The sequence below is a fragment of the Lepidochelys kempii genome, chromosome 10 (assembly GCF_965140265.1).
Source record: "Lepidochelys kempii isolate rLepKem1 chromosome 10, rLepKem1.hap2, whole genome shotgun sequence".
Taxonomy (NCBI): Eukaryota; Metazoa; Chordata; order Testudines; family Cheloniidae; genus Lepidochelys; species Lepidochelys kempii.
Genome location: NC_133265.1, coordinates 33,787,556 through 33,814,169, shown reverse-complemented (window position 1 = coordinate 33,814,169; position 26,614 = coordinate 33,787,556). Strand labels below are relative to the sequence as shown.

Here is a 26,614-nt window from a genome sequence, read left to right as displayed (position 1 = left end):
TTATTTAAATGTGCAGATGGGGAAAGAATAATTTATATTTTGCTATTCTCAGTTTTGTATTTTTCTTGTAAGAGGGTTTTTGTTTTAGATCAGAGGTGGGCAAACTATGGCCCACGGGCCACATCCGGCCCGCGGGACCGTCCTGCCCGGCCCCTGAGCTTCTGGCCTGGGAGGCTAGCCCCCTCCCCTGCAGCCACACCGCCGTGCAGACAGTGCTCTGGGTGGCAGAGCTGCCCGCTCATACAGGGCAGCGCGGCAGCGTGTCTGGCTCCAGCTGGGCAGTGCGGCAGCCAGACATGCAGCTCCGAGCGGCATGGTAAGGGGGCCGGGACTGGGGGGTTGGATAAGGGGCAGGGAGTCCCGGGGGACAGTCAGGGACAGGGAGCAGGGGGCAGTTGGATGGGGCGGAGGTTCTGGGGCGGGGCGCATTTGGATAGGGCAGAGGTTCTGGGGGGGCAGTCAGGGGCCAGGGAGTGGGGGGGTTAGATGGGGGTGGGATCCCGGGGGGTGGTGGGGGCGGGGGTCCCAGGAGGGGGTGGTCAGGGGACAAGGAGCAGGGGGAGGTTGGATGGGTTGGGGGTTCTGAGAGGGGCAGTAAACGGGTGGGAAGTGGGAGGGGACGGATATGGGGCGGGGGCCAGGCTGTTTGGGGAGGCACAGCCTTCCGTACCCGGCCATCCATACAGTTTTGCACCCCGATGTGGCCCTCTGGCCAAAAAGTTTCCCCACCCCTGTTGTAGATAGTTAATCTGAGGGGCTGATCAATTAGCTGACTAGCTAACTGAGGCCTTGTCTACACTGGAAAGTTTCTGTGCTGTAAAAAACCCACCCCGACGAGAGGCGTAGAGCTTTCTGCGCTGGGGCTACAATGCTGCGGTGCTAGTGTAGACACTGTGGTCGATTACAGCGCTGCAATTGGCCTCCGGGAGGTGTCCCACAATGCCTGTTCTCACCTCTCTGGCCATCCGTTTGAACTCTACTGCCCTGCCCTCAGGTGACCAACCATCATCCCCACCCCGTACATTCCTTTGCAAATTTGAAAGTCCCTTTCCCGTTTACTCGGTGATGCATGTAGTGGTCTCAGCGCATCTTTCCAGGTGGCCATGCCTGTTCCACGCACTAGGCGTTCCCCCACTTGGAGCAATGCCAAGCTGCTGGACCTCATTGGCATTTTGGGATGGAGGCTGTGCAGTATCAGCTGCGCTCCACCTGTAGGAATTATAATACCTACGGACAGATTTCATGATGCATGATAGAAAGGGACTATGACCGGGACACATTGCAACGTAGGGTAAAAGTGAAGGAGCTGCCGAACGCCTACCAGAAGGCACGGGAGGCAAACCTCTGCTCCGGTGCTGTGCCCACGAGCTGCCTGTTCTGCAAAGAACTGGACGTGATACTCAGTGGTGACCCCACCTCCACTGCAAAGGACCCTGTGGATACTTCATTGGCTTGCTTGCCAGTTGAGAATGGACTGAGCCAGGAGAAGGAAATCTTGGCCGAAGAGGGGGAGGGGGACCCAGAGACAGAGGATGACTCGGAGGTCAGAGATGCACATAGTTAGGAGCTCTCTTCTACCCCGGAGGAGCCTAACCAGTCACAGCAGACAGATCTTGGTGAAGCAAAAACAGGAGAGGAGGCCCTTGGTAAGTGGATCTGATTTTGGGAATTGCTGAAGCGAGTTGTTGGGGGCAGGGGGGTTGCAGAAAGCAGGCTTGTCTCCCACTGCATGCCTATTCTGAGCAGCGGAACAGGCTGTTGATAGACTCCCCCACTTCACGGGAATCTCCCCAGATCTCCAGGAAACTCTCGTGGAGATACTGGGCAATCTGCTTCCGCAGGTTCCTCGGCAGAGCTGCTTTGTTTTTTGCCCCATTGACGGTAACTTTACCATGCCACTTTGCTGTCATGGGCTGTGTGTGTGTGTGGGGGGGGGACACCATTGCTGCACATAGTGTAGCCACATAGGGGCCAGGTGGAAGCCACAGGCTTGGAGAAGACCCGCCCTTGATTCCTGCTCACCCTTAGCAGCAAGATATCTTCCATAATGATCACCTCTTGTGGAAAATGTGGGGACAGGAATGATTTTCAGGCTGTCCCTACAGTGCTGGTTCTCCCCAAGAGCCATATGCCCAGTGTACAGCAGGGGCCGGGAAGAGTGATTTACTCGCCCCTGCAGCTACTCACCATTTTGGGGGTCCTATGGCTCATGTGTGCTTTCCTGGGGTCAGCCAGTTAGTGACAGGTGTGTGAGTACTGGCTGTGTTTTAAAGCACTGAATCAGTGTTGTCTGTGTTGCAAACAATACTGCTTCTGTTAAATGTTGCATTTAAACTTCACAGAGATGACCTTGGGAGCCAGCCTCCCTCTTTGTTATTGGCGGCAGAACGGCTGCGCAGAATTAGAAAGCGGCCAAGAAGAACGAAGGAGGACTTTCTCCTTGAGGTTATGATGCATTCCGCCACTGAGAAACAGGAATTGAAGGAGTGGTGGGACAGCGAGAAGAGGGACCAAAAGGAGGATGGGGCACACCAGAAAGAAGCCACAGAGCAGCTCTTAAATATTATGGAGCGCCAAGTGGATACGCTCCAGGCAATATGAGCTCTTCAAACCGAGCAGCTCCGTGCCCGCCCTCCCCTGCAGCCGGTGTCACAAAACTCTTTCCCATGCGCCCCACACACATTGCCAACACACTCTTATCAACCTCCTGGCTCCACTCTCTACCTGCAGCATTCCACTCCTCCCTCCTCACAGTCCAGCACTGTGAACTCCCACTACACTCAACACCCATCCCTCTGCAGTTTGGCCCTGCTGAAGTACAGCACCCGCTGCATTGTACTTCAAAGGAGAAGGTTGAGTGTCATCCCTGGACATACACAAATCTGTAGTTGTCCTGGGACCCCTCCTCCTCTTGAGACCTTTCCATCCCCCTCCCTGCTGATGATTTTTTTCATTTGATTCTCTACTCCGGTTGTTGTCTTTTAATAAAAGAATTATTTGAAAGCGATCTTTATTCTATTATGTAAAAGCAAAAAGAGCACTTCAAAGCAACATACAATTATGTTAAGGCCCTTTTCTTGCATCGTGTGCAGCAATCACCTCCTGGCATTACAAGCTCTTCGATCCCAAGCATAGCAACAAATAGTGGCTTTCAGCTTCAAATTGCTGCCTCAAGGGATCCCTGATCCTTATGGCCCCACGCTGTGCCCCTCTAATAGCCCTGGTCTCTGGCTGTTCAAACTCAGCCTCCAAGCGTTGAGCCTCTGTGGTCCAGCCCTGAGTGACGCTTTCACCCTTCCCTTTACAAATATTATGGAGCACACAGCACGCGGCTATAAGCATAGGCATATTGTCATCGGCCATGTCCAGCTTCTGATACAGCGGGGTTTTAAATGGCCAAATGCACACTCAACAGTCATTCCACTTGCTCAGACTGTTGTTGAACTGCTCCTTGCTGCTGTCAAGTGGCCCCGTGTATGGCTTCATAAGCCATGGCATTAAGAAGTGGGTGGGGTCTCCCAGGATCACAATGGGCATTTCGACTTCCCCTGCAGTGATCTTCTGGTCCAGGAAGAAAGTCCCTGCTTGCAGCTTCTTGAACAGGCCAGTGCTCCGAAAGATACGTGCGTCATGCACCTTTCTGGACCAGCCTGTGTTAATGTCTGTGAAATGCCCATGGTGATCCACAAGCACCTGGAGAACCATTGAGAAATACCCCTTGCGATTAATGTACTCTGTGGCTAGGTGGTCTGGTGCCAGAATTGGAATGTGTGTGCCATCTATCACCCCTCTGCAGTTAGGAAAGCCCATTTGTGCAAAGCCATTCACAATGTCACGCACGTTGCCCAGAGTCATGGTCTTTCGGAGCAGGATGCAATTAAAGGCCCTGCACGTTTCCATCAACATGACTCCAACGTTCGACTTTCCCACTCCGAACGGATTAGCAACCGATTGGTAGCAGTCTGAAGTAGCCAGCTTCCACAGTGCTATTGCCACACACTTCTCCAGCGACAGGGCAGCTCTCATTCTTGTGTCCTTGTGCCGCAGGGCTGGGGTGAGTTCATCCAACAGTCCTATGAATGTGGCTTTCCTCATGTGAAAGTTCTGCAGCCACTGCTCGTCATCCCAGACGTGCATTACAATGTGATCCCACCACTCGGTGCCTGTTTCCCGAGCCCAAAAGCGGCGTTCCACAGTAGTCAGCACCTCCGTGAATGCCACAAGCAATCATGTGTCGTAGTTACTATGCATGGCGAGATCGATGTCGCACTTCTCTTGCCTTTTTAGTTTAAGGTATAACTCCACTGCCACTCATGACGTGTTGGTCAGAGCGAGCAGCATACTGGTCAGCAGTTCGGGATCCATTCCTGCAGACCGAAAGAGGCAGGGCACGCAGTACACAAACCATTGAAAGATGGTGCCAAATGCGGATCGAAGCACAGGGATTGCTGGGATGTGAAGCAATGCATCACGGGGCTTTGGGACTGGACCCAGGATGGCCTGCGACCCCCTTCACCTTCCCACAAATCTTAGGGGCAAAAGAGAAAGAGGTGCTCTCTGGGATAGCCGCCCTGAGTGCACCACTCTGAATAGCGCTGCAAGTGCCGCAAGTGTGAACATGCTATTGTGCAGGCAGCTGTCAGTGTGAACACACAACAGTGGTTTTCTTTCTGTGCTCTCTGAACTGTAACTGCTGGCGCTGTAACTTTGCCAGCGTAGACCTGCCCTGAGTGATTTCAGCAGAGGAGGAGAAAGAGTCTGCATGGATTTCAGTTGGAGATTTCTGCAAGCAAGAGGAGGGAAGATATTATTGAAGTGCTTGTCACCAGACTGTGTACATCTAGCAATCAAAGACTCTGAGACTCAGGTGAACTCAACCTAAGCTTTTGGGAGCTCTGAGTTACTTCTCACTATGTTTCTGTGGGGACTGACCTGTTTAGATTGAATTTGTTTTCTTTTATTGATGTTTCTGTGTCATAAAAATAAGGGGAAGGGTAACCACCTGTCTGTATACAGTGCTATAAAATCCCTCCTGGCCAGAGGCAAAGTCCTTTCACCTGTAAAGGGTTAAGAAGCTAAGATAACCTCGCTGGCACCTGACCAAAATGACCAATGAGGAGAAAAGATACTTTCAAAGCTGGGGGGGAGGAACAAAGGGTCTGTCTGTCTGTGTGATGCTTTTGCTGGGAACAGATCAGGAATGCAGTCTCAGAAACTCTGTTAAGTTAGTAAGTAATCTAGCTAGAAATGCATTTGATTTCCTTTTGTTTAATGGCTGGTAAAATATGCTCAGCTGAATGGAATGTATATTCCTGTTTTTGTGTCTTTTTGTAACTTAAGGTTTTGCCTAGAGGGATTCTCTATGTTTTGAACTTGATTACACTGTAAGGTATTTACCACCCTGATTTTACAGAGGTGATTCTTTTACCTTTTCTTTAATTAAAATTCTTCTTTTAAGAACCTGATTGTTTTTTCATTGTTCTTAAGATCCAAGGGTTTGGGTCTGTGTTCACCTGTACAAATTGGTGAGGATTTTTATCAAGCCTTCCCCAGGAAAGGGGGTCTAGGGCTTGGGGAGATATTTTGGGGGACGTCTCCAAGTGGGCTCTTTCCCTGTTCTTTGTTTAACACGCTTGGTGGTGGCAGCATAGGGTTCAAGGACAAGCAAAGTTTGTACCTTGGGGAAGTTTTTAGCCTAAGCTGGTAAAAAAAGGCTTAGGGGGTCTTTCATGCAGGTCCCCACATCAGTACCCTAGAGTTCAGAGTGGGGAAGGAACCTTGACATTCTGTATAACTGAAGGTAATGTATGTGGATTATAAAGCAGCCATGTTATGCTGTTGAAATTAAGTTATGTTTCTTTATCATCATAAGATTTTATAAAATTGGTACTTAAGAATTAAGTTAATTCCCTTTTGTTCTTTTTGGACTTGATTGTAGGGAAGGTTGACCCTGTGCAATCCTTGCTAAAAAGAATGACTGAATTCTGGGTCTCCATATGCTTTTCTATGGGAGTTGTTTTTAGGCACTAGGAGAAGGGTAGTGAAGTAAACTCTAGCCCCACCCAAAGGTTATAGTTCCAGAGACCCCATGGGTCTGGTATCTACATGCTAGTTCACCAGAGTGTCATGCAAAGTCTATTACAAGCCTGTGTCACACTTGTCTTCATAATCTTTATGAAATGTATGTGCAGATAATAGGTAAGTTGATATGCATATATCTATAGGAAATTGTTTTTAAAGCCTTGACGTTAAAGGCAGGTGACCCAGGTTCCATCAGACAACAGGTAAGAGACACTTATCTCCCTGGCTGACCACTGTATATTGTGTATCTTTCGATGGAAGTCTATTTGCATACTTAGTTAAGTCCTAAGGAAGACATTCTGGGGACATCAGGAGAAGAAATTAACAGGAAGAGGTAAACAGAGGGACAGGGGACCCTGTTCACAGGTGAAGAACAAAGGACTGGTCTAATATATCTCGCAGTGCAGAGAGATGCGTAGGAATCCTTCATCTGGGGACATAAGCAGCCAGTGGGTTTGGTCTCAAAAAAGGTGAGTCTCAGCCATCCTTGTTGAAAAATGCTGTGAGAAGGACTTTTGCTAACCAGTACCTCATTAGATAAGAGGGCATCTTGATAAGTAAGTTAAGCTACAGAATGCATGTTATGATTTTGTTTTATATGTAACCCATTTGTTTTCAATATTTCTGCTTGCTATCATTTGAATCTCTGTTCTTTGTTAAATAAACGTATACTTGCTTTCTATATAGGAAACAAATCTAGTGCTATGTGTCAAGCAGAGCTGTGTTCTCTGCTGTAACTAGTAAGCTGTCATCTACTGTTCCTTTGGGTACAGAGGATCTGGGAATTCTGTTAGCATGCAATGAATCAGGGGCTGGACTCTGCAGGCGGCTCCTTGGAGGGCACATGGGTTGGAGTGTGTCTGTTGCTAGTGACAGTGGAGCCTGTGTAGGCTGAGAGGGGAGTGATTGTGTTGCCAGGAGCTGGTGGAATCAGGAAGCTGACCCCTGGCAGGTACAGACAAGTCTTCAGAGGCATGCGTACGGGGTGTGCTGGGTGTGCCCAGGCACACCCTAATGCAGAGGTGGGCAAACTATGGCCTGCGGGCCACATCTGGCCCATGGGACCATCCTGCCCAGCCCTTGAGTTCCCAGCCGGGGAAGCTAGCCCCCGGCCCCTCCCCTACTTTTCCCCCCTCCCCTGCAGCCTCAGCTTGCCATGCCACCAGCGCTCCGAGTGGTGTGACTGGCTCCGGCTGGCGGCACGGCTCAGGGGCGGATTTACCAGTAAACACAGGGTGCCCTCGCATGGGGCCTCCCAACAACAGGGGTCCCCAGGGCAGCTCAGCACCGGCGCACCCCCGTGGGGGTGGGCCTGCACTGCGGGGGCAGGGGAGAGCAGGGAGGGAGGCTCACCTGCAGCCTCAGGGGAGCAGGCAGGAGGTGCAGGTGGCGGGAGCGCTGCGAACGCCGGCCAGAGGACTCAGGAGGAGCACATGGCGGTTGCGCAGCCGGCTGGAGAGAAGTGGCGATTTGAAGGGGAAACCGCCACTTCTCTCCAACTGCATGGCTGCCCCTGCTCCTCCTGAGTCCTCCACGCATGTTTGCAGGGCCGCATTCTGAAAGGGGCTTTAGAGGGGACAAGGAACGGGGGGGTTGGATGGGTCAGGGGTTCTGAGGGGGGCAGGAAGTGGGAGGGGGTGAATAGGGGGTGGGGGCCAGGCTATTTGGGGAGGCACAGCCTTCCCTACCCAGCCCTCCATAGTTTTGGAACCCCGATGTGGCCCTTGGGCCAAAACCTTTGCCCACCCCTGCCCTAATGTCTCAAAAAAAGTGGCTTTTTGTTTTAATTTAATCGCATGATACGCTCTTTTAGTTTTAAAGTATGGATTGTTGTATTATGCAATAAGCGCCGAATTGCATAATATAGATGTTGTAGAAATGTATAGAAAGCCTGCGTTCGCTCGCAGCATGCGTCCCACTATGTGGCTCCGCATTACCATTGGTCCTCCCCTCCCCCTCTGACTACTATTCTAGAAAATTCTTTGACCTATATAAGCTGCCGAGTCAGGCTTGCCTAGTGCAGTGTCTACAGTGTTTGTAATCTTAGTCATGTGTATTCTACTGAAATAGCATAACAAGCCTGTGGTTTGTTTTAATTCAATCGTATGATACCCCCTTTTAATTTTAAAATATGGATCGGTTCGTTGTTAAGAAAAGGAGCAGACAAACTGAATTATAATGAATGTGCTGATAGTAGTGCAAATACCTCGGACTCCTCGCTTAAGAACTTACATGAAGATAATGCCTCCACCAATATCCACTGCATGCAATAAACTTATTATGACCAACAGAAACAGACTTTGTCTCTTAGTTCAGGTCAGTGTAGTTCCTATTCAAAGCCATCAAACATTCCATCTGATGACCCGGTCTGTGATATTCCAAAAAATAGATTAGAACGCTGGTCTCGATTATCTAGAGGTCCCTATCAGCCTAGATTGAGCACGTTTCCTAGAAGTAAAATAGGGAATAAACAAAAAAGTTTTCAGTCCGATTGGTATGAAAAGTATAGGTGGTTAGAATATAGCCCATCAAAGGTCGCAGCATTTTGCTTTTACTGCCGTTTCTTCTCCTCTAATGATGCAGCAAACAAAGGTCACACTGATCCAGCATTTATTGATAAGGGATTCAGAAACTGGCATAGGGCTAATGAATGTTTTAAAAACCACCAACTGTCAAAATCTCATGTGTTCTTCATGGTCAAGTTTTAATGAAGGGAAACCTATTGATGTATTGTTGGATGAGGGCAAGCAGGCTTATCTGTCTAAACAAGAAGAAGAACGGTGCCATAACCGAAGTGTAATGGAGCGATTGCTTGACATTGTTCTGTGTTTGGCCAAAGGTGGGAGACCATTCAGGGGTCACAATGAAAAAGCTGACACTTTTGAGAAAGGTTTAGTTCTAAATCTTGTCAACATGCTCCAAATATATGATCCCGTAATGGCAAAGCATGTGCAACAATCTCCTCGAAACGCTACCTCTCTGAGTAACCGCATCCCAAATGATTGAATTGTGGCCTTGCACAACATTGTGCAACAAAAGATTGTGTCTTCACTCAAATGGTCTCAATAATTGCCAACGACACTACTGACTGTGGACGCCATGAACAGATTGTGGTGCGGTATTTTGACAATGAAAAACATAGTCCAGTTGAACATTTTGTGTCTGTTCAGAGACTATTAACAGTTGATGCTCAGTCTATTTTTGACCAGTTAAATGACATCCTTGGCATTCTTAAAATTGACTGGTCATCAGTGATTTCTGTTTTGATGGTGCATCTACTATGTCTGGATGTACTGCAGGAGTTCAAATGAAATGTAAAGAAAGAAACTGAAATACTCTATGTACACTGCTATGCACATTGTTTGAACCTCATCCTAGTAGATGCATGCACTTCAAGTAAACAAAACAGAACTGTCTTTGATTTTTTTGATGTTATTCAGACTCTTTATGCCTTCATGGAGGGGAGTCCTGTGCGACATGCAGTAATGGAGAAGATTTCACAAGAAGTAGGATCCCAGTTGAATACTTTGAAGTCACTATCAAACACAAGATGGGGATGCAGAGCAGAAGCAGTGGCTGCTGTAAAACAAAACTACTCCATCATTTTACAAGCTTTACAAGAGATTATCAAAACAACTCGCCTTGCTGACACTAAAATAAAAGCCAGGGGCCTTATCCACGAACTAAATTCACTCAAGTTCATCTTTGCCCTTCTCATGATGCACCCTATTCTCCAGATGGTGGTAAAAGTGAGTAAGGCTCTTGAAGCTCCAAATCTCAACTTACTTACTGTAATGACAGGGGTGAAAAGCTTGCGTAACTCCTTGGCTGCGATGAGAAGTGGCCCAGAATATTTTCAATCTATTTTCAATGACAGTGTGAAAATGTGTGTAGAGAATGATATATCGATTCCCCCAGGTAAGAAGAGAAAACCATCCACTCGTATTGATGACACATTTGAGTCCCAGCATCACTTTGATGCCAAAGAGGAACAGGAGACAATAACTTCATTTTACCCACTCCTAGACTCAATGATTACTGGCACTGACCAGCGATTTGAACAGGAGACTTGTAAAATTGTGACTGCAATGGGAAAACTGCTGAGCTTAGACATTGGCAGGGACGATATGAGAATCATTGCCAACAAATTTAAAGTGTCCTTGGATAAGTTGGAAACTGAAGTCAGATTGCTTTGGGGTTATGATGGATCTATTCCTAAAGGTAGCACTACGAACACCACCAGAGAGTGGCTTGATTGGCTAAAGGAATCAGATTGGTCTTCCATGTTCCAGGCCTTTTACAAATCTATTCAATGCTTTGCGGTCTTACCTGTTACAAGCAGTTCATGTGAAAGAGCCTTTTCGAAACTAGCACACGTAAAAAACAAACTAAGAAGTACAATGCCCCAACAGTGCCTTGACTCACTCATGATTTTGTACATTGAACAAGAATTGGCTTCGTCAGTTAATTACAATGATGTGATTGAGGAATTTAGGTCCATAACACCTGGTGAGCAATGTCTCATTCCCTAGGACAGGAAGATGAAGAAACCTTAATCTGTTTTGGTCAATTTGGGTTAGCTCATTATCTGGTTAAAGATAAAGACCATGAAAATTGACTGTATCTTTGTATAAACCTGGTTATCACTACAGCAAAAAATTGGTATTTTGTGTGTCATTTTTTAAGTAAAGTTGAGTTAATTTAAAAAAAATTAAGTTTAGTTAAGTTTTAGTTTCTTTAGTTTGTTTGATGAATAAAAATAATGTCCTTTATGATTGAGTATTCAATAAATGTTCGCCTTTAAAAAAAAATAAAATCCCTGGGTGCACACCCTAATGAAATGTGCTGCGCACGCTGATGCAAGTCTTCCTTATGTTAAGGGCAGATGGTAGCGAGGTGACCCCTGGGCAACCTCAGGAAGCATCACACCAACATGGAATATTGATCCTGTCAAACTGACTTGACATTTATGAGATCACAAGTTTGCTTGATTAAAGGTAATGTTGGTATAATATACTTGGACTTCTGTAAGGTGTTTGACTTGGTACCACACAACATTCTGATTAAAAAATTAGAACAATATAAAATTAATATGGCACACATTAAATGAATTAAAAGCTGGCAACCTGATAGGTCTCAAAGTGTAACTGTAAACAGAGATTCATCATTGTGTGGGTATGTTTCCAGTAAGGTTCCACAGAGATTAGTTCTTGGCCTTACACTATTTAACCTTTTTTCAAAGGCCTAGAAGAAAACAACATAAAATCATCAGCAATAAAGTTTGCAGACTAAAATTGGGGGAGTAGTAAATAATGAATAGGACAGGTCACTGGTAGTGTGATCTGGATTGCTTGGTAAGCGTGGCCCAATCAAACAATATGTGTTTTTAAATGACTACATGTAAATGTATATATCTGGTCTACAGTCTTTTTTCCTATACTTACAAGATGTGTGACTCTATCCTGGGAAGCAGTGACTCTGAAAAAGACTTGGGAGTCCTGGTGGATAATCAGCTGAACATGAGTTCCCAAGATGATGCTGTGGCCAAAAGGGTTGTGATCCTTGGAGGCAGAAACAGTAGAATCTTAAATAGGAGCAGAGGTGTTATTTTACCTCTGTTTGTTATTGGTGCAACTACTGCTGGAATACTGTGTCTAAATGTGGTGCCCAAAAGTCAACGAGGATGTTGATAAATTGGAGAGGGTTCAGGGAAGAGCCACGAGAATGATTAAAGGATTAGAAAACCTGCCCTATATGAAACATGAAAGGAGCTCCATCTATTTAGCTTAACAAATAAAAGGTTAAGCAGTGACGATCACAATTTATAAGTACCTACATGGAGAAACAAATATTTGATTACAGACTCTTCAATCTAGCACAGAAAGGTATAAAAGGATTTAATGGCAGAAAGTTGAAGCTAGACAATTTCAGACTGAAAATATGGGATATATTTTTAATAGTGAGAGTAATTAACCTTTGGAACAATTTCCCAAGAGTCGTGGTGGATTCTCCGGCACTGGAAATTTTTAAATCAATATTGGATATTTTTCTAAAATACATGCTCTAGGGATTTATTCTGGGAAAGTGCTGTATGGCTCGTGTTAGAGAGAAGGTCAGAATAGATGATTACAATGGTCCCTTCTGGCCTTAGAATCTCTGAACCTATAAAAATTAAATTATTTTAACCAACTAGTAATTCAAATCAGCAAAACATATATCATACCATTCATACCCAAGAGCCTTCCCCAAAAGCCAAAACAAACAGATGAACTTTTTAGTATGCCAATAAGGTCAACAGATTTGGGGTATTTCAGAACAAATGAGGGTCTTCAGTCTCATTTCATTTGCGGCAGGTCATCTTTAAACTAGTGTGCCAAGGCTGGGGAACAGGAAGCCTCGGGACTACCGTACTGATGGAGATCAATAGAATAATATTACCAAAATCTCAAGAAAACGGGCTTTATCGGAACAACGTTCTCTCTGAAAGCCCTCTGAAAATCCTCCGGTTGCATTAGCCTCCGAGGACAGATCAACACAAATCTCTTGTCCCAATAGGACAGATGTGCCCTAGCTCAGGAGGTAATAGTTGGTCCGTGATACAGGTATAGCGTCCAATACTCTGCAAAAACAACGAGGAGTCCAGTGGAACCTTAAAGACTAACAGATTTATTTGGGTATAAGCTTTTGTGGGTAAAAAACCCACTTCTTCAGATGCATGGAGTGAAAATTGCAAATACAGGCATAAATATACAGGCACATGAAGAGAAGGGAGTTACCTTACAAGTGGAGAACCAATGTTGACAAGGCCAATTCAGTCATGGTGGATGTGGTCCACTCCCAATAATTGATGAGGTGTCAATACCAAGAGAGGGAAAATGGCTTTTGTAGTGAGCCAGCCACTCCCAGTCCCTATTCAAGCCCAAATTAATGGTGTTAAATTTGCAAATGAATTGTAGCTCTGAAGTTTCTCTTTGAAGACTGTTTTTGAAGTTTTTTTGTTGAAGGATGGCTACTTTTAAATCTGTCACTGAATGTCCAGGGAGATTGAATTGTTCTCCTACTGGCTTTTGTACATTATCATTCCTGATGTCTGATTTGTGTCCATTTATTCTTTTACATAGAGACTGTCCGGTTTGGCCAATGTACATGGCAGAGGGACACTGCTGGCACATGATGGCATATATCACATTAGTAAATGTGCAGGTGAATGAGACCCTGATGGTCTGGCTGATGGGGTTGGATCCTGTGATGGTGTCACTAGAGTAGATATGGGGACAGAGTAGGCAACGTGGTTTGTTACAGGGATTGGTTCCTGGATTAGTGTTTCTGTGGTGTGGTGTGTCAGGTTGGGGGGCTGTCTGTAAGCGAGGACTGGCCTGCCTCCCAAGGTCTGTGAGAGTGAGGGATCGTTTTCCAGGATAGATTGTAGATCGTTGATGATGTGCTGGAGAGGCTTTAGCTGGGGGCTGGAAGTGATGGCCAGTGGTTTTCTGTTATTTTCCTTGTTGCGCCTGTCCTGTAGTAGGCGACTTCTGGGTACCCGTCTCGCTCTGTCAATCTGTTTCCTCACTTCCCCAGGTGGGTATTGTAGTTTTAAGAATGCTTGATAAAGATCTTGTAGGTGTTTGTCTCTGTCTGAGGGATTGGAGAAAATGCAGTTGTATTTTAGGGCTTGAGTCTACAACTACCTGGGAAAATTCGGTGGTTGTCATGGTGGACAGGAAATCCAGACCTGTCTCAGAATATCATCTCTATGAAAAATTAAGGTCAGTGAGTACAATTAACCTTTGTGACGTCACTGCAGCACAACTGAAGAATGTAATCAGCTCACCCAGGCACTTTGGTGGATACTTGGTAAACTAAAACAAGTCCCATCCTAACCCCCAGCCCAGGACTCACACAGAAGACAGAAAAGCTCTCTCAGTTCTAGATATGGGCTGGGAGACCTCCTACACTTATGGCTGGATTCAGCCAGTAAGGGCACACTGCCTCCTTTCTAGGTCCCTTTGGTTCATGGGGCACTGAATACCCAGCTGTAGATAACTGCACCATGATTAGTCCAACAGTGTCATCCAAACAAGTTTTAAGTAATACACACAAAATCAAAATCAGAGTCCTCATCCTTTACTACATCAGGAATGACCAGCATTTTATTTATCACCAACTGTTTCTTAGGGTATGTCTACACTACAAAATCAGGTCAAATTTATAGAAGTCGTTTTTTTAGAAATCGGTTTTATATATTTGAGTGTGTGTGTCCCCACAGAAAGTGCTCTAAGTGCATTAAGTGCAGTAACTCGGCGGAGTGCTTCCACAGTACCAAGGCTAGCGTCGACTTCCGGAGTGTTGCACTGTGGATGGCTATCCCACAGTTCCCGCAGTCTCCGCTGTCCATTGGAATTCTGGGTTGAGATCCCAATGCCTGATGGGGCTAAAACATTGTTGCGGGTGGTTCTGGGTACATATCGTCAGGCCCCCATTCCCTCCCTCCCTCCCTCCGTGAAAGCAAGGGCAGACAATCGTTTCGCGCCTTTTTTCCTGAGTTACCTGTGCAGACGCCATACCACGGCAAGCATGGAGCCCGCTCAGGTAACCGTCACCCTATGTCTCCTGGGTGCTGGAAGACGCGGTACTGCATTGCTACACAGCAGTCTGGTGCAATATGACTGGTAGCCGTCATCGTCATGTCCGAGGTGCTCCTGGCCACGTCGGCCGGGAGCGCCTGGACAGACATGGGTGCGGGGACTAAGTTTGGAGTGACTTGACCAGGTCATTCTCTTTAGTCCTGCAGTCAGTCCTATTGAACCGTCTTATGGTGAGCAGGCAGGCAATACGGATTGCTAGCAGTCGTACTGTACCATCTTCTGCCGGGCAGGCAAGAGATGAGGATGACTAGCAGTCGTATTGCACCGTCTTCTGCCGAGCAGCCATGAGATGTGGATGGCTTGCAGTCCTTCTGCACCATCTGCTGCCAGCCAAAGATGTAAAAGATAGATGGAGTGGATCAAAACAAGAAATAGACCAGATTTGTTTTGTACTCATTTGCTTCCCCCCCTCCCCTGTCTAGGGGACTCATTCCTCTAGGTCATACTGCAGTCACTCACAAAGATGATGCAGCAAGGTAAATCTAGCCATGTATCAATCAGAGGCCAGACTAACCTCATTGTTCCAATTAGAACAATAACTTAGGTGCACCATTTCTTATTGGAACCCTCTGTGAAGTCCTGCCTGAAATACTCCTTGATGTAAAGCCACCCCCTTTGTTGATTTTAGCTCCCTGAAGCCAACCCTGTAAGCCATGTTGTCAGTCTCCCCTCCCTCCGTCAGAGCAACGGCAGACAATCGTTCCGCGCCTTTTTTCTGTGCGGACGCCATACCAAGGCAAGCATGGAGGTCACTCAGCTCACTTTGGCAATTAGGAGCACATTAAACACCACACGCATATAACAGTATATGCAGCACCAGAACCTGGCAAAGCGATACCGGGCAAGGAGGCGACGTCAGCGCGGTCACGTGAGTGATCAGGACATGGACACAGATTTCTCTGAAAGCATGGGCCCTGCCAATGCATGCATCATTGTGCTAATGGGGCAGGTTCATGCTGTGGAACGCTGATTCTGGGCTCGGGAAACAAGCACAGACTGGTGGGACCGCATAGTGTTGCAGGTCTGGGACGATTCCCAGTGGCTGCGAAACTTTCGCATGCGTAGGGGCACTTTCATGGAACTTTGTGACTTGCTGTCCCCTGCCCTGAAGTGCATGAATATCAAGATGAGAGCAGCCCTTACAGTTGAGAAGCGAGTGGCGATAGCCCTGTGGAAGCTTGCAACGCCAGACAGCTACCGGTCAGTTGGGAATCAATTTGGAGTGGGCAAATCTACTGTTGGAGCTGCTGTGATGCAAGTAGCCCACGCAATCAAAGATCTGCTGATATCAAGGGTAGTGACCCTGGGAAATGTGCAGGTCATAGTGGATGGCTTTGCTGCAATGGGATTCCCTAACTGTGGTGGGGCCATAGACGGAACCCATATCCCTATCTTGGCACTGGAGCACCAAGCCGGTGAGTACATAAACCGCAAGGAGTACTTTTCAATAGTGCTGCAAGCTCTGGTGGATCACAAGGGACGTTTCACCAACATCAACGTGGGATGGCCGGGAAAGGTACATGACGCTCGCATCTTCAGGAACTCTGGTCTGTTTCAAAAGCTGCAGGAAGGGACTTTATTCCCAGACCAGAAAATAACTGTTGGGGATGTTGAAATGCCTATATGTATCCTTGGGGACCCAGCCTACCCCTTAATGCCATGGCTCATGAAGCCGTACACAGGCAGCCTGGACAGTAGTCAGGAGCTGTTCAACTACAGGCTGAGCAATTGCAGAATGGTGGTAGAATGTGCATTTGGACGTTTAAAGGCGCGCTGGCGCAGTTTACTGACTCGCTTAGACCTCAGCAAAACCAATATTCCCACGGTTATTACTGCTTGCTGTGTGCTCCACAATATCTGTGAGAGTAAGGGGGAGACATTTATGGCAGGGTGGGAGGTCGAGGCAAATTGCCTCGCTGCTGGTGCAGCCAGACACCAGGGCGGTTAGAAGAGCACAGGAGGGCGCGGTACGCATCAGAGAAGCTTTGAAAACCAGTTTCATGACTGGCCAGGCTACGGTGTGAAAGTTCTGTTTGTTTCTCCTTGATGGAAACCCCCCGCCCCTTGGTTTACTCTACTTCCCTGCAAGCTAACCACCCTCCCCTCCTCCCTTTAATCATTGCTTGCAGAGGCAATAAAGTCATTGTTGCTTCACATTCATGCATTCTTTATTCATTCATCACACAAACAGGGGGATGACTACCAAGGTAGCCCAGTAGGGCTGGTGGAGGAGGGAAGGAAAATGCCACACAGCACTTTAAGCACAGCTCTTTAAAAGTTTACAACTTTAAAATTTATTGAATGACAGCCTTCTTTTTTTTGGGCAATCCTCTGTTGTGGAGTGGCTGGTTGGCCGGAGGCCCCCTCACCGCGTTCTTGGGCGTCTGGGTGTGGAGGCTATGGAACTTGGGGAGGAGGGCGGTTGGTTACAGAGGGGCTGCAGTGGCAGTCTGTGCTCCAGCTGCCTTTGCTGCAGCTCAACCATACACTGGAGCATACTGGTTTGGTCCTCCAGCAGCCTCAGCATTGAATCCTGCCTCCTCTCATTTGAGCTTCAGCCCTGTCTTCAGCCCGCCACCTCTCCTCCCGGTCATTTTGTGCTTTCCTGCACTCTGACATTATTTGCCTCCACGCATTCGTCTGTGCTCTGTCAGTGTGGGAGGACAGCATGAGCTCAGAGAACATTTCATCACGAGTGCGTTGTTTTTTCTTTCTAATCTTCACTAGCCTCTGGGAAGGAGAAGATCCTGTGATCATTGAAACACATGCAGCTGGTGGAGGAAAAAAAAAAAAAGGGACAGCGGTATTTAAAGACACATTTTATAAAACAGTGGCTACAGTCTTTCAGGGTAAACCTTGCTGTTAACATTACATACATAGCACATGTGCTTTTGTTACAAGGTTGCATTTTGCCTCCCCCTACCGTGTGGCTACCCCCTCCCCCCGGCTAACAGCGGGGAACATTTCTGTTCAGCCACAGGTAAGCAGCCCAGCAGGAACGGGCTCCTCTGAGTGTCCCCTGAAGAAAAGCACCCTATTTCAACCAGGTGATCATGAATGATATCTCACTCTCCTGAGGATAACACAGAGAGATAAAGAACAGATGTTGTTTGAATGCCAGCAAACATACACTGCAATGCTTTGTTGTACAATGATTCCCGAGTACGTGTTACTGGCCTGGAGTGGTAAAGTGTCCTACCGTGGAGGACGCAATAAGGCTGCCCTCCCCAGAAACCTTTTGCAAAGGCTTTGGGAGTACATCCAGGAGAGCCGCGAATGCCAGGGCAAAGTAATCCTTTCACATGCTTGCTTTTAAATCATGTATAGTATTTTAAAAGGTACACTCACTGGAGGTCCCTTCTCCACCTGCCGGGTCCAGGAAGCAACCTTGGGTGGGTTCGGGGGGTACTGGCTCCAGGTCCAGGGTGAGAAACAGTTCCTGGCTGTTGGGAAAACCGGTTTCTCCGCTTGCTTGCTGTGAGCTATCTACAACCTCATCATCATCATCTTCTTCGTTCCCAAAACCTGCTTCCGTGTTGCCTCCATCTCCATTGAAGGAGTCAAACAACATGGCTGGGGTAGTGGTGGCTGAACCCCCTAAAATGGCATGCAGCTCATCATAGAAGCGGCATGTTTGGGGCTCTGACCCGGAGCGGCCATTCGCCTCTCCAGTTTTCTGGTAGGCTTGCCTCAGCTCCTTCAGTTTCACGCGGCACTGCTTCAGGTCCCTGTTATGTCCTCTGTCCTTCATGCCCTGGGAGATTTTGACAAAGGTTTTGGCATTTCGAAAACTGGAACGGAGTTCTGATAGCACGGATTCCTCTCCCCATACAGCAATCAGATCTCATACCTCCCGTTCAGTCCATGCTGGAACTCTTTTGCGATTCTGGGACTCCCTCATGGTCACCTGTGCTGATGAACTCTGCATGGTCACCTGCAGCTTGCCACGCTGGCCAAACAGGAAATGAGATTCAAAAGTTCGCGGTTCTTTTCCTGTCTACCTGGCCAGTGCATCTGAGTTGAGAGTGCTGTCCAGAGCGGTCACAATGGAGCACTCTGGGATAGCTCCCGGAGGCCAATACCTTCAAATTGTGTCCACAATACCCCAAATTCGACCCGGCAAGGCCGATTTAAGCGCTAATCCACTTGTCGGGGTGGAGTAAGGAAATCGATTTTAAGAGCCCTTTAAGTCGAAATAAAGGGCTTCATCATGTGGACGGGTGCAGGTTTACATCGATTTAACGCTGCTAAATTCGACCTAAAGTCCTAGTGTAGACCAGGGCTTTATCAATGAACTAAAGAAAGTGTATGAAATTCTGGCCCCATCAAAATCACCTTCCTTTCCCCCCATTTCTCCCAAGCTGCCACTACTATACCTGAACTTGGCTGAGTTGTCCCACCATGTTTGGTTGAAAGTAGCTATTTGGCAATTAAATAAGGATCTACAGGGCAGACTGGAAAAGTTATCACAAAATGTGAACCCCTCCCAAAGCATAGCCCCTTGCCACTAACAAAGTGTTTCAATTTCAGGATGTCTTCCATCCCAAAGTTCTAATCGCCTAATTTCTCCAACAACGTAAATCTTATAGTATTTTTAAAATAATTCAGTTTCTATTCCCATCCAATGGAGCTGTTTTCCATCAGATCCTGTAGGAAATTAGACATTTTATATTTAAACCCCTATGTCACTAGTTTCTGAACCTTTTCTGGGGGGGAGGAGCTTTACCCCAAGTTTCTGCATTAGCTTTTAATTTCATGATTTCTCCATGGCTTGAGAGTTCCATGATAAATGGTATTTACCTTCATGTGTGAGGTAAAGATGTGAACACAAACAATTCTAAAGGTAGCACATGGGTTTGAGTAAATATACCAATTAACAGTTAAACTCTGAAAGCCACATTGTTCCCTTGCATCCTGAGCTGAGGGATTTCTTTCTTGATAACTTGGCTTATATAAGAGTGATACTCCCAGTCTTCATCATAAGACATTGATCACGGAAGCTATTATCTATAATAATAGGGCCAGTTATAATAGTAATAATCATTTCATCTTAATTGCTCATTGTGGACTGTCATGGTATATAAGTGCCTCAGAAAGGGCAGTTTTTTTTAGCAAACTGTATTTTAGTATTGTGACATCCTTTTATTGCACAATTGCTAAACAAGTTAAAAGGAAATAGATAAAACTCGCTGTCTTAATCTTCAAAGACTTCATTATAATTAACGCACATGGAGAGCGATTCTTTGCTACTCAAACAATGAGGAGAATGTTTTGTTTGATATCCTTGTAACAGCAACAGGGACAGAATATTGGGACAAGGAGGTTCCATTAGGGCTTGACAGATGGAATTGGCCATTTGGGAAGGGGACAGCTGGGGAATGGTCAGTAGGAAATTGACAACTGTGAGGAACAGATGGATGCTAGGCAGCTGCAAATGACAGTTGTGAATGTTAGATATATGGGAACAACAGTTAGGAACTGGGCAGCTTGAGAGCGGGAAATGGGAACTGAGAAGTTAGGCATGACAGTAGGATGGTTGGAAGTGACAGTTGGGAATGGCAGGTGGGGCTGGGCATTTTGGGAGTGAGATTTGAGAGTGATAGTTGGGACTAGCAGATGGAAAATGGACAGTTGGAAAGAAAAGGAAAAAAAATGAAGAAAATGCAGTGACAACAGCAGAGAAGCCAGTGGGGAGGGAAAAATGTGAACCATCAGGAAGGAAGAGATAACAGAATTCATGGTAGAGTGTGTGTGACGAGGACACTGTCAGTTACATTCTAAAGAGCTGAAGAAAGGGAAAGGGCAAATGAAAAAAGTTAATTTCTAGTTAATTCTCTCACTGTGCTGAGGAAATGGAAAAGTGAAATTGTTTGCTGTTATACACTTCATTTAATTATGCAAATACAATCTCTTTCCCTGTCAAAAAATTATCTGTAAGGTAGTAAATTCTATTGAGAGTGAAACAAGTTCAGGTACAAATACAGCTAATAAAGTAGTTATTTATGTAACATAGTATGATGACTTGGGGTTCCAGCTACGATTAACAGGATAGGATCATTATTTTCAGTGGTGTCCCATTAGTAGTAGAAGGGATGGAATCTTGGTACTAGAAAATTCCATAGCTGTAGGAATCTGAGCAGCTAGACAGTGAAAATGGGGGTTGTGAAAGAAGTGGGGCAGGGTCCCTTTGAAAAGAGAAAGGGAACAGATCATTAGGAAGGAATCAGGGTAAAGGGTGAGAGGGGAGTAGTGTCATAGACATGAAAGTGAATGAAAGGAAAAGAGTTGGTGGAGGATGTAGAGGAGGCTTTGCCTGGTCTGATTTGAGTCAGATATATCTTTGTCTGCTGAGCTGCCTTTGTGCATCAAATTTTCCTTCCCATTTTCATATTTCACTAGCCTCCACTGAAGAGAGAGGAGAAGAAAGAAAGAAAGAAAGAAAGAAAAACAACAGAAAACATGACAGGGAAAACATGGTTAAGGCAAGAAAAATGACAGAGAAACCCACCTAAAAAAATGAGTGAGATCCTGGTTATTATCTCGGTCAGGCAGAAATTCACTCTTAGAACAGTCAATTTTTAAAAATAGAAAAATAAAATCTATTTTCTCTTGTTGAATAAATTATTAGTTCTAAGACAACTGTTTTCTCTTTAGTGGGAGAAAATCCGCTAGGAGTACTGAGATATGTATATAAGGTAGCATGAGGATTTGTGGTTGTAGCCCGAGTAACAGAAAAGGGAACTCAGGCTGCAGAATGCCCCCATAATAAATAAAATAGCAATACTTTGCAATGGTGTAACAGTCACCATTTTAGGAAGAGGAGCTTTACAAACATTAATTAATTAATCTCACCATGCTCTTGTGAAGGTAGGTGAGCATTTTATTGTATCAATTTTAATGACAAAGAAACTGAAACACAGCTCCAGAAAGGCATTTAGACTCATACTTTCCATTGAAATTACTGAAAGTTAGGAGCCTAGCCTAGCCATATCTGTGGATCCGGGCCAGGGAGATGACTAGCTTAAGGTCACACAGCAAGTTTAAACCAAGAAGAGAACTCGGGTCTGTGCCTCAGAGATTGATTCTATAGCAAAATGTTACTCTCTAAAAATAGCAGCCTGGATTTCCCGGTGGAGGGTCTGTGACTGGTACTATACCAAACACACTTCCTTTCCAAGGAAATGGCTTTCTAACTGCCCAGCGCACACAGCCTAGAATCTGAGGGTCAAACCGAATTTCTTCCTCCTGGCCTATCCTCACCATCCGGGCTGTGCAGGACCAAGCGCCTCTCCCCGGCACGGGAGGGACCCCAGTGCGTTCACCCGAGCTCCGCACGCCCCGCCGGACACGGTGGGACTGAGCGGGCGGGAGTTCGCCCAGTCTCTCCGCAGGGCCGGCGGGACCCGCGAGGCTAGGGCGCCCCTCGTTTGCGGCAGGCTGTGCGCACAGGGGGCGGAGGGTCTGGGCCGGGGGCCGCAGCCTAAGCGCTTCGCCAGGAGAGGCAGGCAGGCATCCAGCCTGGGGGCGCCGCCCGGGCCCAGCGGCCCCTGCCCCGGATGGCGAGGGCGGCGGTGCGCGAGACCCGGGTTGGGGGCGGGCGCGTGCACTAGCGCCAGCACCGCCCGCTGACCGGGCTCGCCCCCCCCTTGCTCCGTCTTTGGGGCGCGCGCCCGCCCGCCTTCTAGCCATGGGGGAGGGTGGCACGGGCACGAGCGCCGCCGCGCGAGCCCTCAGCCCGTTCAGTGACAGCCCGCGGCAGAAGACGGTGGCGGCGGCGGCGGCGACCCGCACCCCTTTGGACCCGCGCTCCCTCGGCCGCGCCTGAGCCGGCAGCCCCGGTCCCGGCGCCGCCTGGAGGAGCTCCTTGCCCACGGCGCCTCCCCGCCGGGAGGGTAATTGAATTAACTCGCCAGCAGGGAGCCGGGGCCGCCAGGGACACGAGCGGAGGCGGCGGCCGCCCCAAGTGGTGAGCCCGGCCGGCGGCGCCTGCGCCTGGCCTTGGTGGAGCCGGGCGGCCGGTGGCTGAGGGGGCTGCCGCTCCGAAGCGGGACTGCGGGGGCCGACCCCCCTTCCCCCGGCCGGTCCCTGCGCGCCGGGAGCCCGTCAGGAGAGAGCGGGGCGGCTCCGAGGCCGAAGGCCCCACCGGTCGGAGTGGAGCCCCCACCCCGGCGAGTGCGAACGGCCGCGCCAGCCCCTGGGGGCGGCAGGGAGCAGCACAGGCCGGCGGCTGCCGCACCACAGCGTGGCGGCTGCGCCTCCTGGGCGTCCCGAGGCTGCCAGCGCGGGGGGAACTTTGGGGACGAGGAAACTAACCCGGCACCAAGCGCTGGACCGCCTCGGCTCTGCCGGAGCAGGGCGGGCTGCGGGCGGGAGCCAGACAGGGCCAAGTCGGGCTTGTTCCTCCGCGTCAGCGTCAGGAGTGGGGATGGTGCGGCCGCGCTGAGAGCCACACGCTGCTAACACGCCTGGCCTCGGGAGGCACGGGGCTTTTCCTCTTCCTTTGCGGTGAGCAGCAAAAAAGATGGGGAAGAGGTCCTTTCCCGAGGGGGGCTGCTTGTCACTCTCCCGACAGTGAGCTGCACTTACTGGAAAGGACCTGGGGAGTGACAGCAAAACTGCAACTAACTTGGAACAAATCGCCCCCAGTTTGTGGACTGGCAGCTGGACATATCTACTACAGCCTTATATTAGAATATGTGGGCCTGTCTAGGTCCCAGTCTCCTGTTTGTCTGGCTCTGTTTGAAGGATGAGTAACTGAAACTTGTGGACCTGCCTGGCTGTTTCTTTAAACAGGCAGTGATTTCTCGAAGAATTTAAAAACAACTGTCCTAGGAAAAGCCCCAAGTCAGAAAGTTAAAGTATCACTCTATTTATTGTTTTTAAAGTCCTAAGGACCCATCTCCTAAAGCGCCTAAGAAAATCTGGCAACATGGCTTCCCCACCCCACGAGCAGTTACTACATCACCACAGCACTGAGGTGAGCTGCGACTCCAGTGGAGACAGTAACAGTGTGATGGTAAGAATCAACCCCAAACAGCACCAGGGTTGTTCCTCTTCCAAGCATTGCAAGTACAGTATCTCCTCCAGCTGTAGCAGCTCTGGGGAGTCCGGAGGTGCCCGCAGAGCAACAGGAGGAGGGGGAAGCAGTGGTGCAGGTTTGCGCAAGAAGAAGCTGCCTCAGCTTTTTGAGAGAGCTTCCTCCAAGTGGTGGAACCCCAAGTTTGACTCCAACAATCTGGAAGAGGCCTGTATGGAGAGATGCTTCCCGCAGACCCAGCGTAGGTTTCGGTATGCCCTTTTCTACATAGGTGTGGCCTGTCTCCTCTGGGGTTTATATTTTGGAATCCACATGAGAGAGAAACTGATTGTCTTCATGGTGCCAGCTCTGTGCTTCCTCTTAATATGTGTAGCATTTTTTCTGTTCACTTTCACTAAGACCTATGCCCAGCATTATGTGTGGACCTCACTGATCCTCACCCTCCTCGTTTTTATTTTGACTCTGGCTCCACAGTTCCAAGGTTTGACACCTATCTCAGGAAGTGATGACACATCCAATCATACTCTCCCTGTGAGAGCCATGGACACTTGCCTTTCTCAAGTAGGCAGTTTTTCTATGTGTGTTGAAGTGCTCTTGTTGCTCTACACAGTAATGCACTTACCTTTGTATTTAAGCTTGTTTCTGGGACTATCCTACTCAGTCCTTTTTGAAACCATTGGTTATCATTTCAGTGATGAAGACTGCTTCGCACCCCTTGGAGCCAGTGTAATTTACTGGGAACTGCTGAGTAAAGCCTTGCTTCACATCTGTATCCATGCTATTGGTATTCATTTATTTATAATGTCTGAAGTCAGATCAAGGAGCACATTCTTGAAAGTGGGGCAATCAATCATGCATGGAAAAGATTTGGAAGTGGAAAAAGCACTGAAAGAGAGGATGATTCATTCTGTGATGCCAAGAATAATAGCTGATGACTTAATGAAACAGGGGGATGATGAAAGTGAGAACTCAGTCAAACGTCATTCCACCTCAAGCCCCAAAAACAGGAAGAAAAAACCCTCCATACAGAAAACCCCCATTATATTCCGTCCTTTTAAAATGCAGCAGATTGAACAAGTGAGTATTTTGTTTGCTGATATTGTTGGCTTTACTAAAATGAGTGCAAACAAATCTGCCCATGCATTGGTGGGGCTGTTGAACGATCTGTTTGGCCGCTTTGACCGTCTGTGTGAGGATACCAAATGTGAGAAGATAAGTACTTTGGGAGACTGTTATTATTGTGTAGCAGGATGCCCAGAGCCCCGAGCGGATCATGCCTATTGCTGCATTGAGATGGGTTTGGGTATGATTAAAGCCATTGAGCAGTTTTGCCAAGAGAAAACAGAAATGGTGAACATGAGAGTTGGAGTTCATACTGGGACAGTCCTTTGTGGCATTTTGGGGATGAGGAGGTTTAAGTTTGATGTGTGGTCCAATGATGTCAACTTGGCCAATCTAATGGAGCAGCTAGGGGTGGCTGGCAAGGTCCATATTTCGGAAGCTACTGCCAAATATTTGGATGACCGTTACGAAATGGAGGATGGAAAGGTGATCGAACGAGTTGGCCAGAGTGTGGTAGCAGACCAGTTAAAAGGTATGTGCTTTATTTTGTAATGAATCTTCAATGAGGCGGAATGTACAAGGTTTCCTGTTAACTGACGTGTGCTTTACTGACCTAGGCAAATTGAGTAAGTTTTACATTTACCAGTAAAAGCTTGAACTCAGCAACATAACAGAAACTGCAGAATGTGACACTTCAAGCAGGGATGACGGGTGTGAAAGAACTTCTAAAGAACTTGCAAAATTTGCTGACTTCAAAATTCCTTAAGAACTCCCCTGAGGGAATGTCTCATAATAGAAAGTAAACTTAAATGTCTTCATTATTCAACAAAATGTTCTTGTTTCAATACAGTGTGACATCTTCCTAATTAACTTCATGTGCCATACATAAGGCATGTGTATTTTTGCAGGCTTATATATAAAAATTATGAGGTTTTGGTACTGAAAGTTGTATTTTAACCACTGTAAAAAAAAAAAAAAAAAGTGAGTTAACGCTAGTTATTTACCTGAATAGGCATTTTGGTGGGAAATGACATGGATTCATAGAAGAAAACTGAGCAGTGTGTATAGTTTGATAGCAAGTTGTTACAGTTGTGGAGTTAAAGCTTGGGGTTGGAAAAAACTACTCAAGGTGGTTAACTGAGCTGATAAATGCTCTGATCTTTGTGGCTCTAAGAAAAGTTCAGGTACATGCAACAAATACAAACTTGCTATTAACAGAGGAAAAATAGATCTCTCCAATATCTTTCATTGTTGATATGGATGTCTAACATTTACTTTTTCTTTGGTGATCATTTTAGATAGAAAGCCTTGATTTTTTTTTTTTGTATAAAGAATGCTTGAGAGTTCATGTAGAAATGATTGAAGTATTGTAGATTTAACTGCATCTGTCTTTGAACATATATCTTTTCTGATATCTAAAACTCTGCCCCATTGTGAGTGCATACATCACAAGCATTTTCTGTTTCTACAATGTCATGTGAGTGGTGCAGATGCATTCTTTGCCCTGCAGAGTTTACAGTTGAAATTGGATAATAGATAAAATGAGCGAGGGAGTGGAATGTAGCAGAAAATAAAAAGTATTTGAGATTGTTTAGGTTAAGCATGATTTTTCCAGTTCTTATATTTCTTCATTGTACATAAGAGCTTGTGGAGGACATGAAGGGGCAGAACTTGTGGGAACAATATGGGTGGGCTATGATGGAGAAAGAAAGAAGGTTGATTATTGGTGGTAACAAAGGTGAGAAGTAAGGTCAGAAGGATCATGGACAGGCCAGTGAATATGGAAGTT

General features: G+C 47.0%; 2 protein-coding genes across 4 annotated transcripts in view; one reads left to right on the top strand and one right to left on the bottom strand.

Annotated features, from left to right (window-relative positions):
• Nucleotides 1–17,039: 17,039 nt before the first annotated feature.
• LOC140918425 (uncharacterized) lies at nt 17,040–23,132 on the bottom strand. Of its 2 annotated transcripts, none has more exons than XR_012161184.1 (2): nt 23,040–23,132; nt 17,040–17,497 (listed from the first exon to the last, which is right to left on the bottom strand). XR_012161184.1 is itself a non-coding variant. In XM_073362785.1 (2 exons), the coding sequence occupies exons 1-2, from the start codon at nt 18,475–18,477 to the stop codon at nt 17,247–17,249; spliced, it is 654 nt and encodes a 217-aa protein (XP_073218886.1). In that variant the 5' UTR covers nt 18,478–18,714; the 3' UTR covers nt 17,040–17,246. The 2 variants fall into 2 exon arrangements, 1 of the variants encoding a protein (XP_073218886.1); XM_073362785.1 differs by lacking the exon at nt 23,040–23,132 and adding an exon at nt 18,075–18,714.
• Nucleotides 22,407–26,614, top strand: part of ADCY9 (adenylate cyclase 9) — a 196,374-nt gene continuing 192,166 nt past the window's right edge. For both annotated transcript variants that reach the window (XM_073362784.1, XM_073362783.1), the window contains exon 1: nt 22,407–25,357. In XM_073362784.1, the coding sequence (XP_073218885.1) occupies nt 23,656–25,357 (1,702 nt within the window). In that variant the 5' untranslated portion in view covers nt 22,407–23,655. The remainder of the gene's footprint in view (nt 25,358–26,614) is intronic.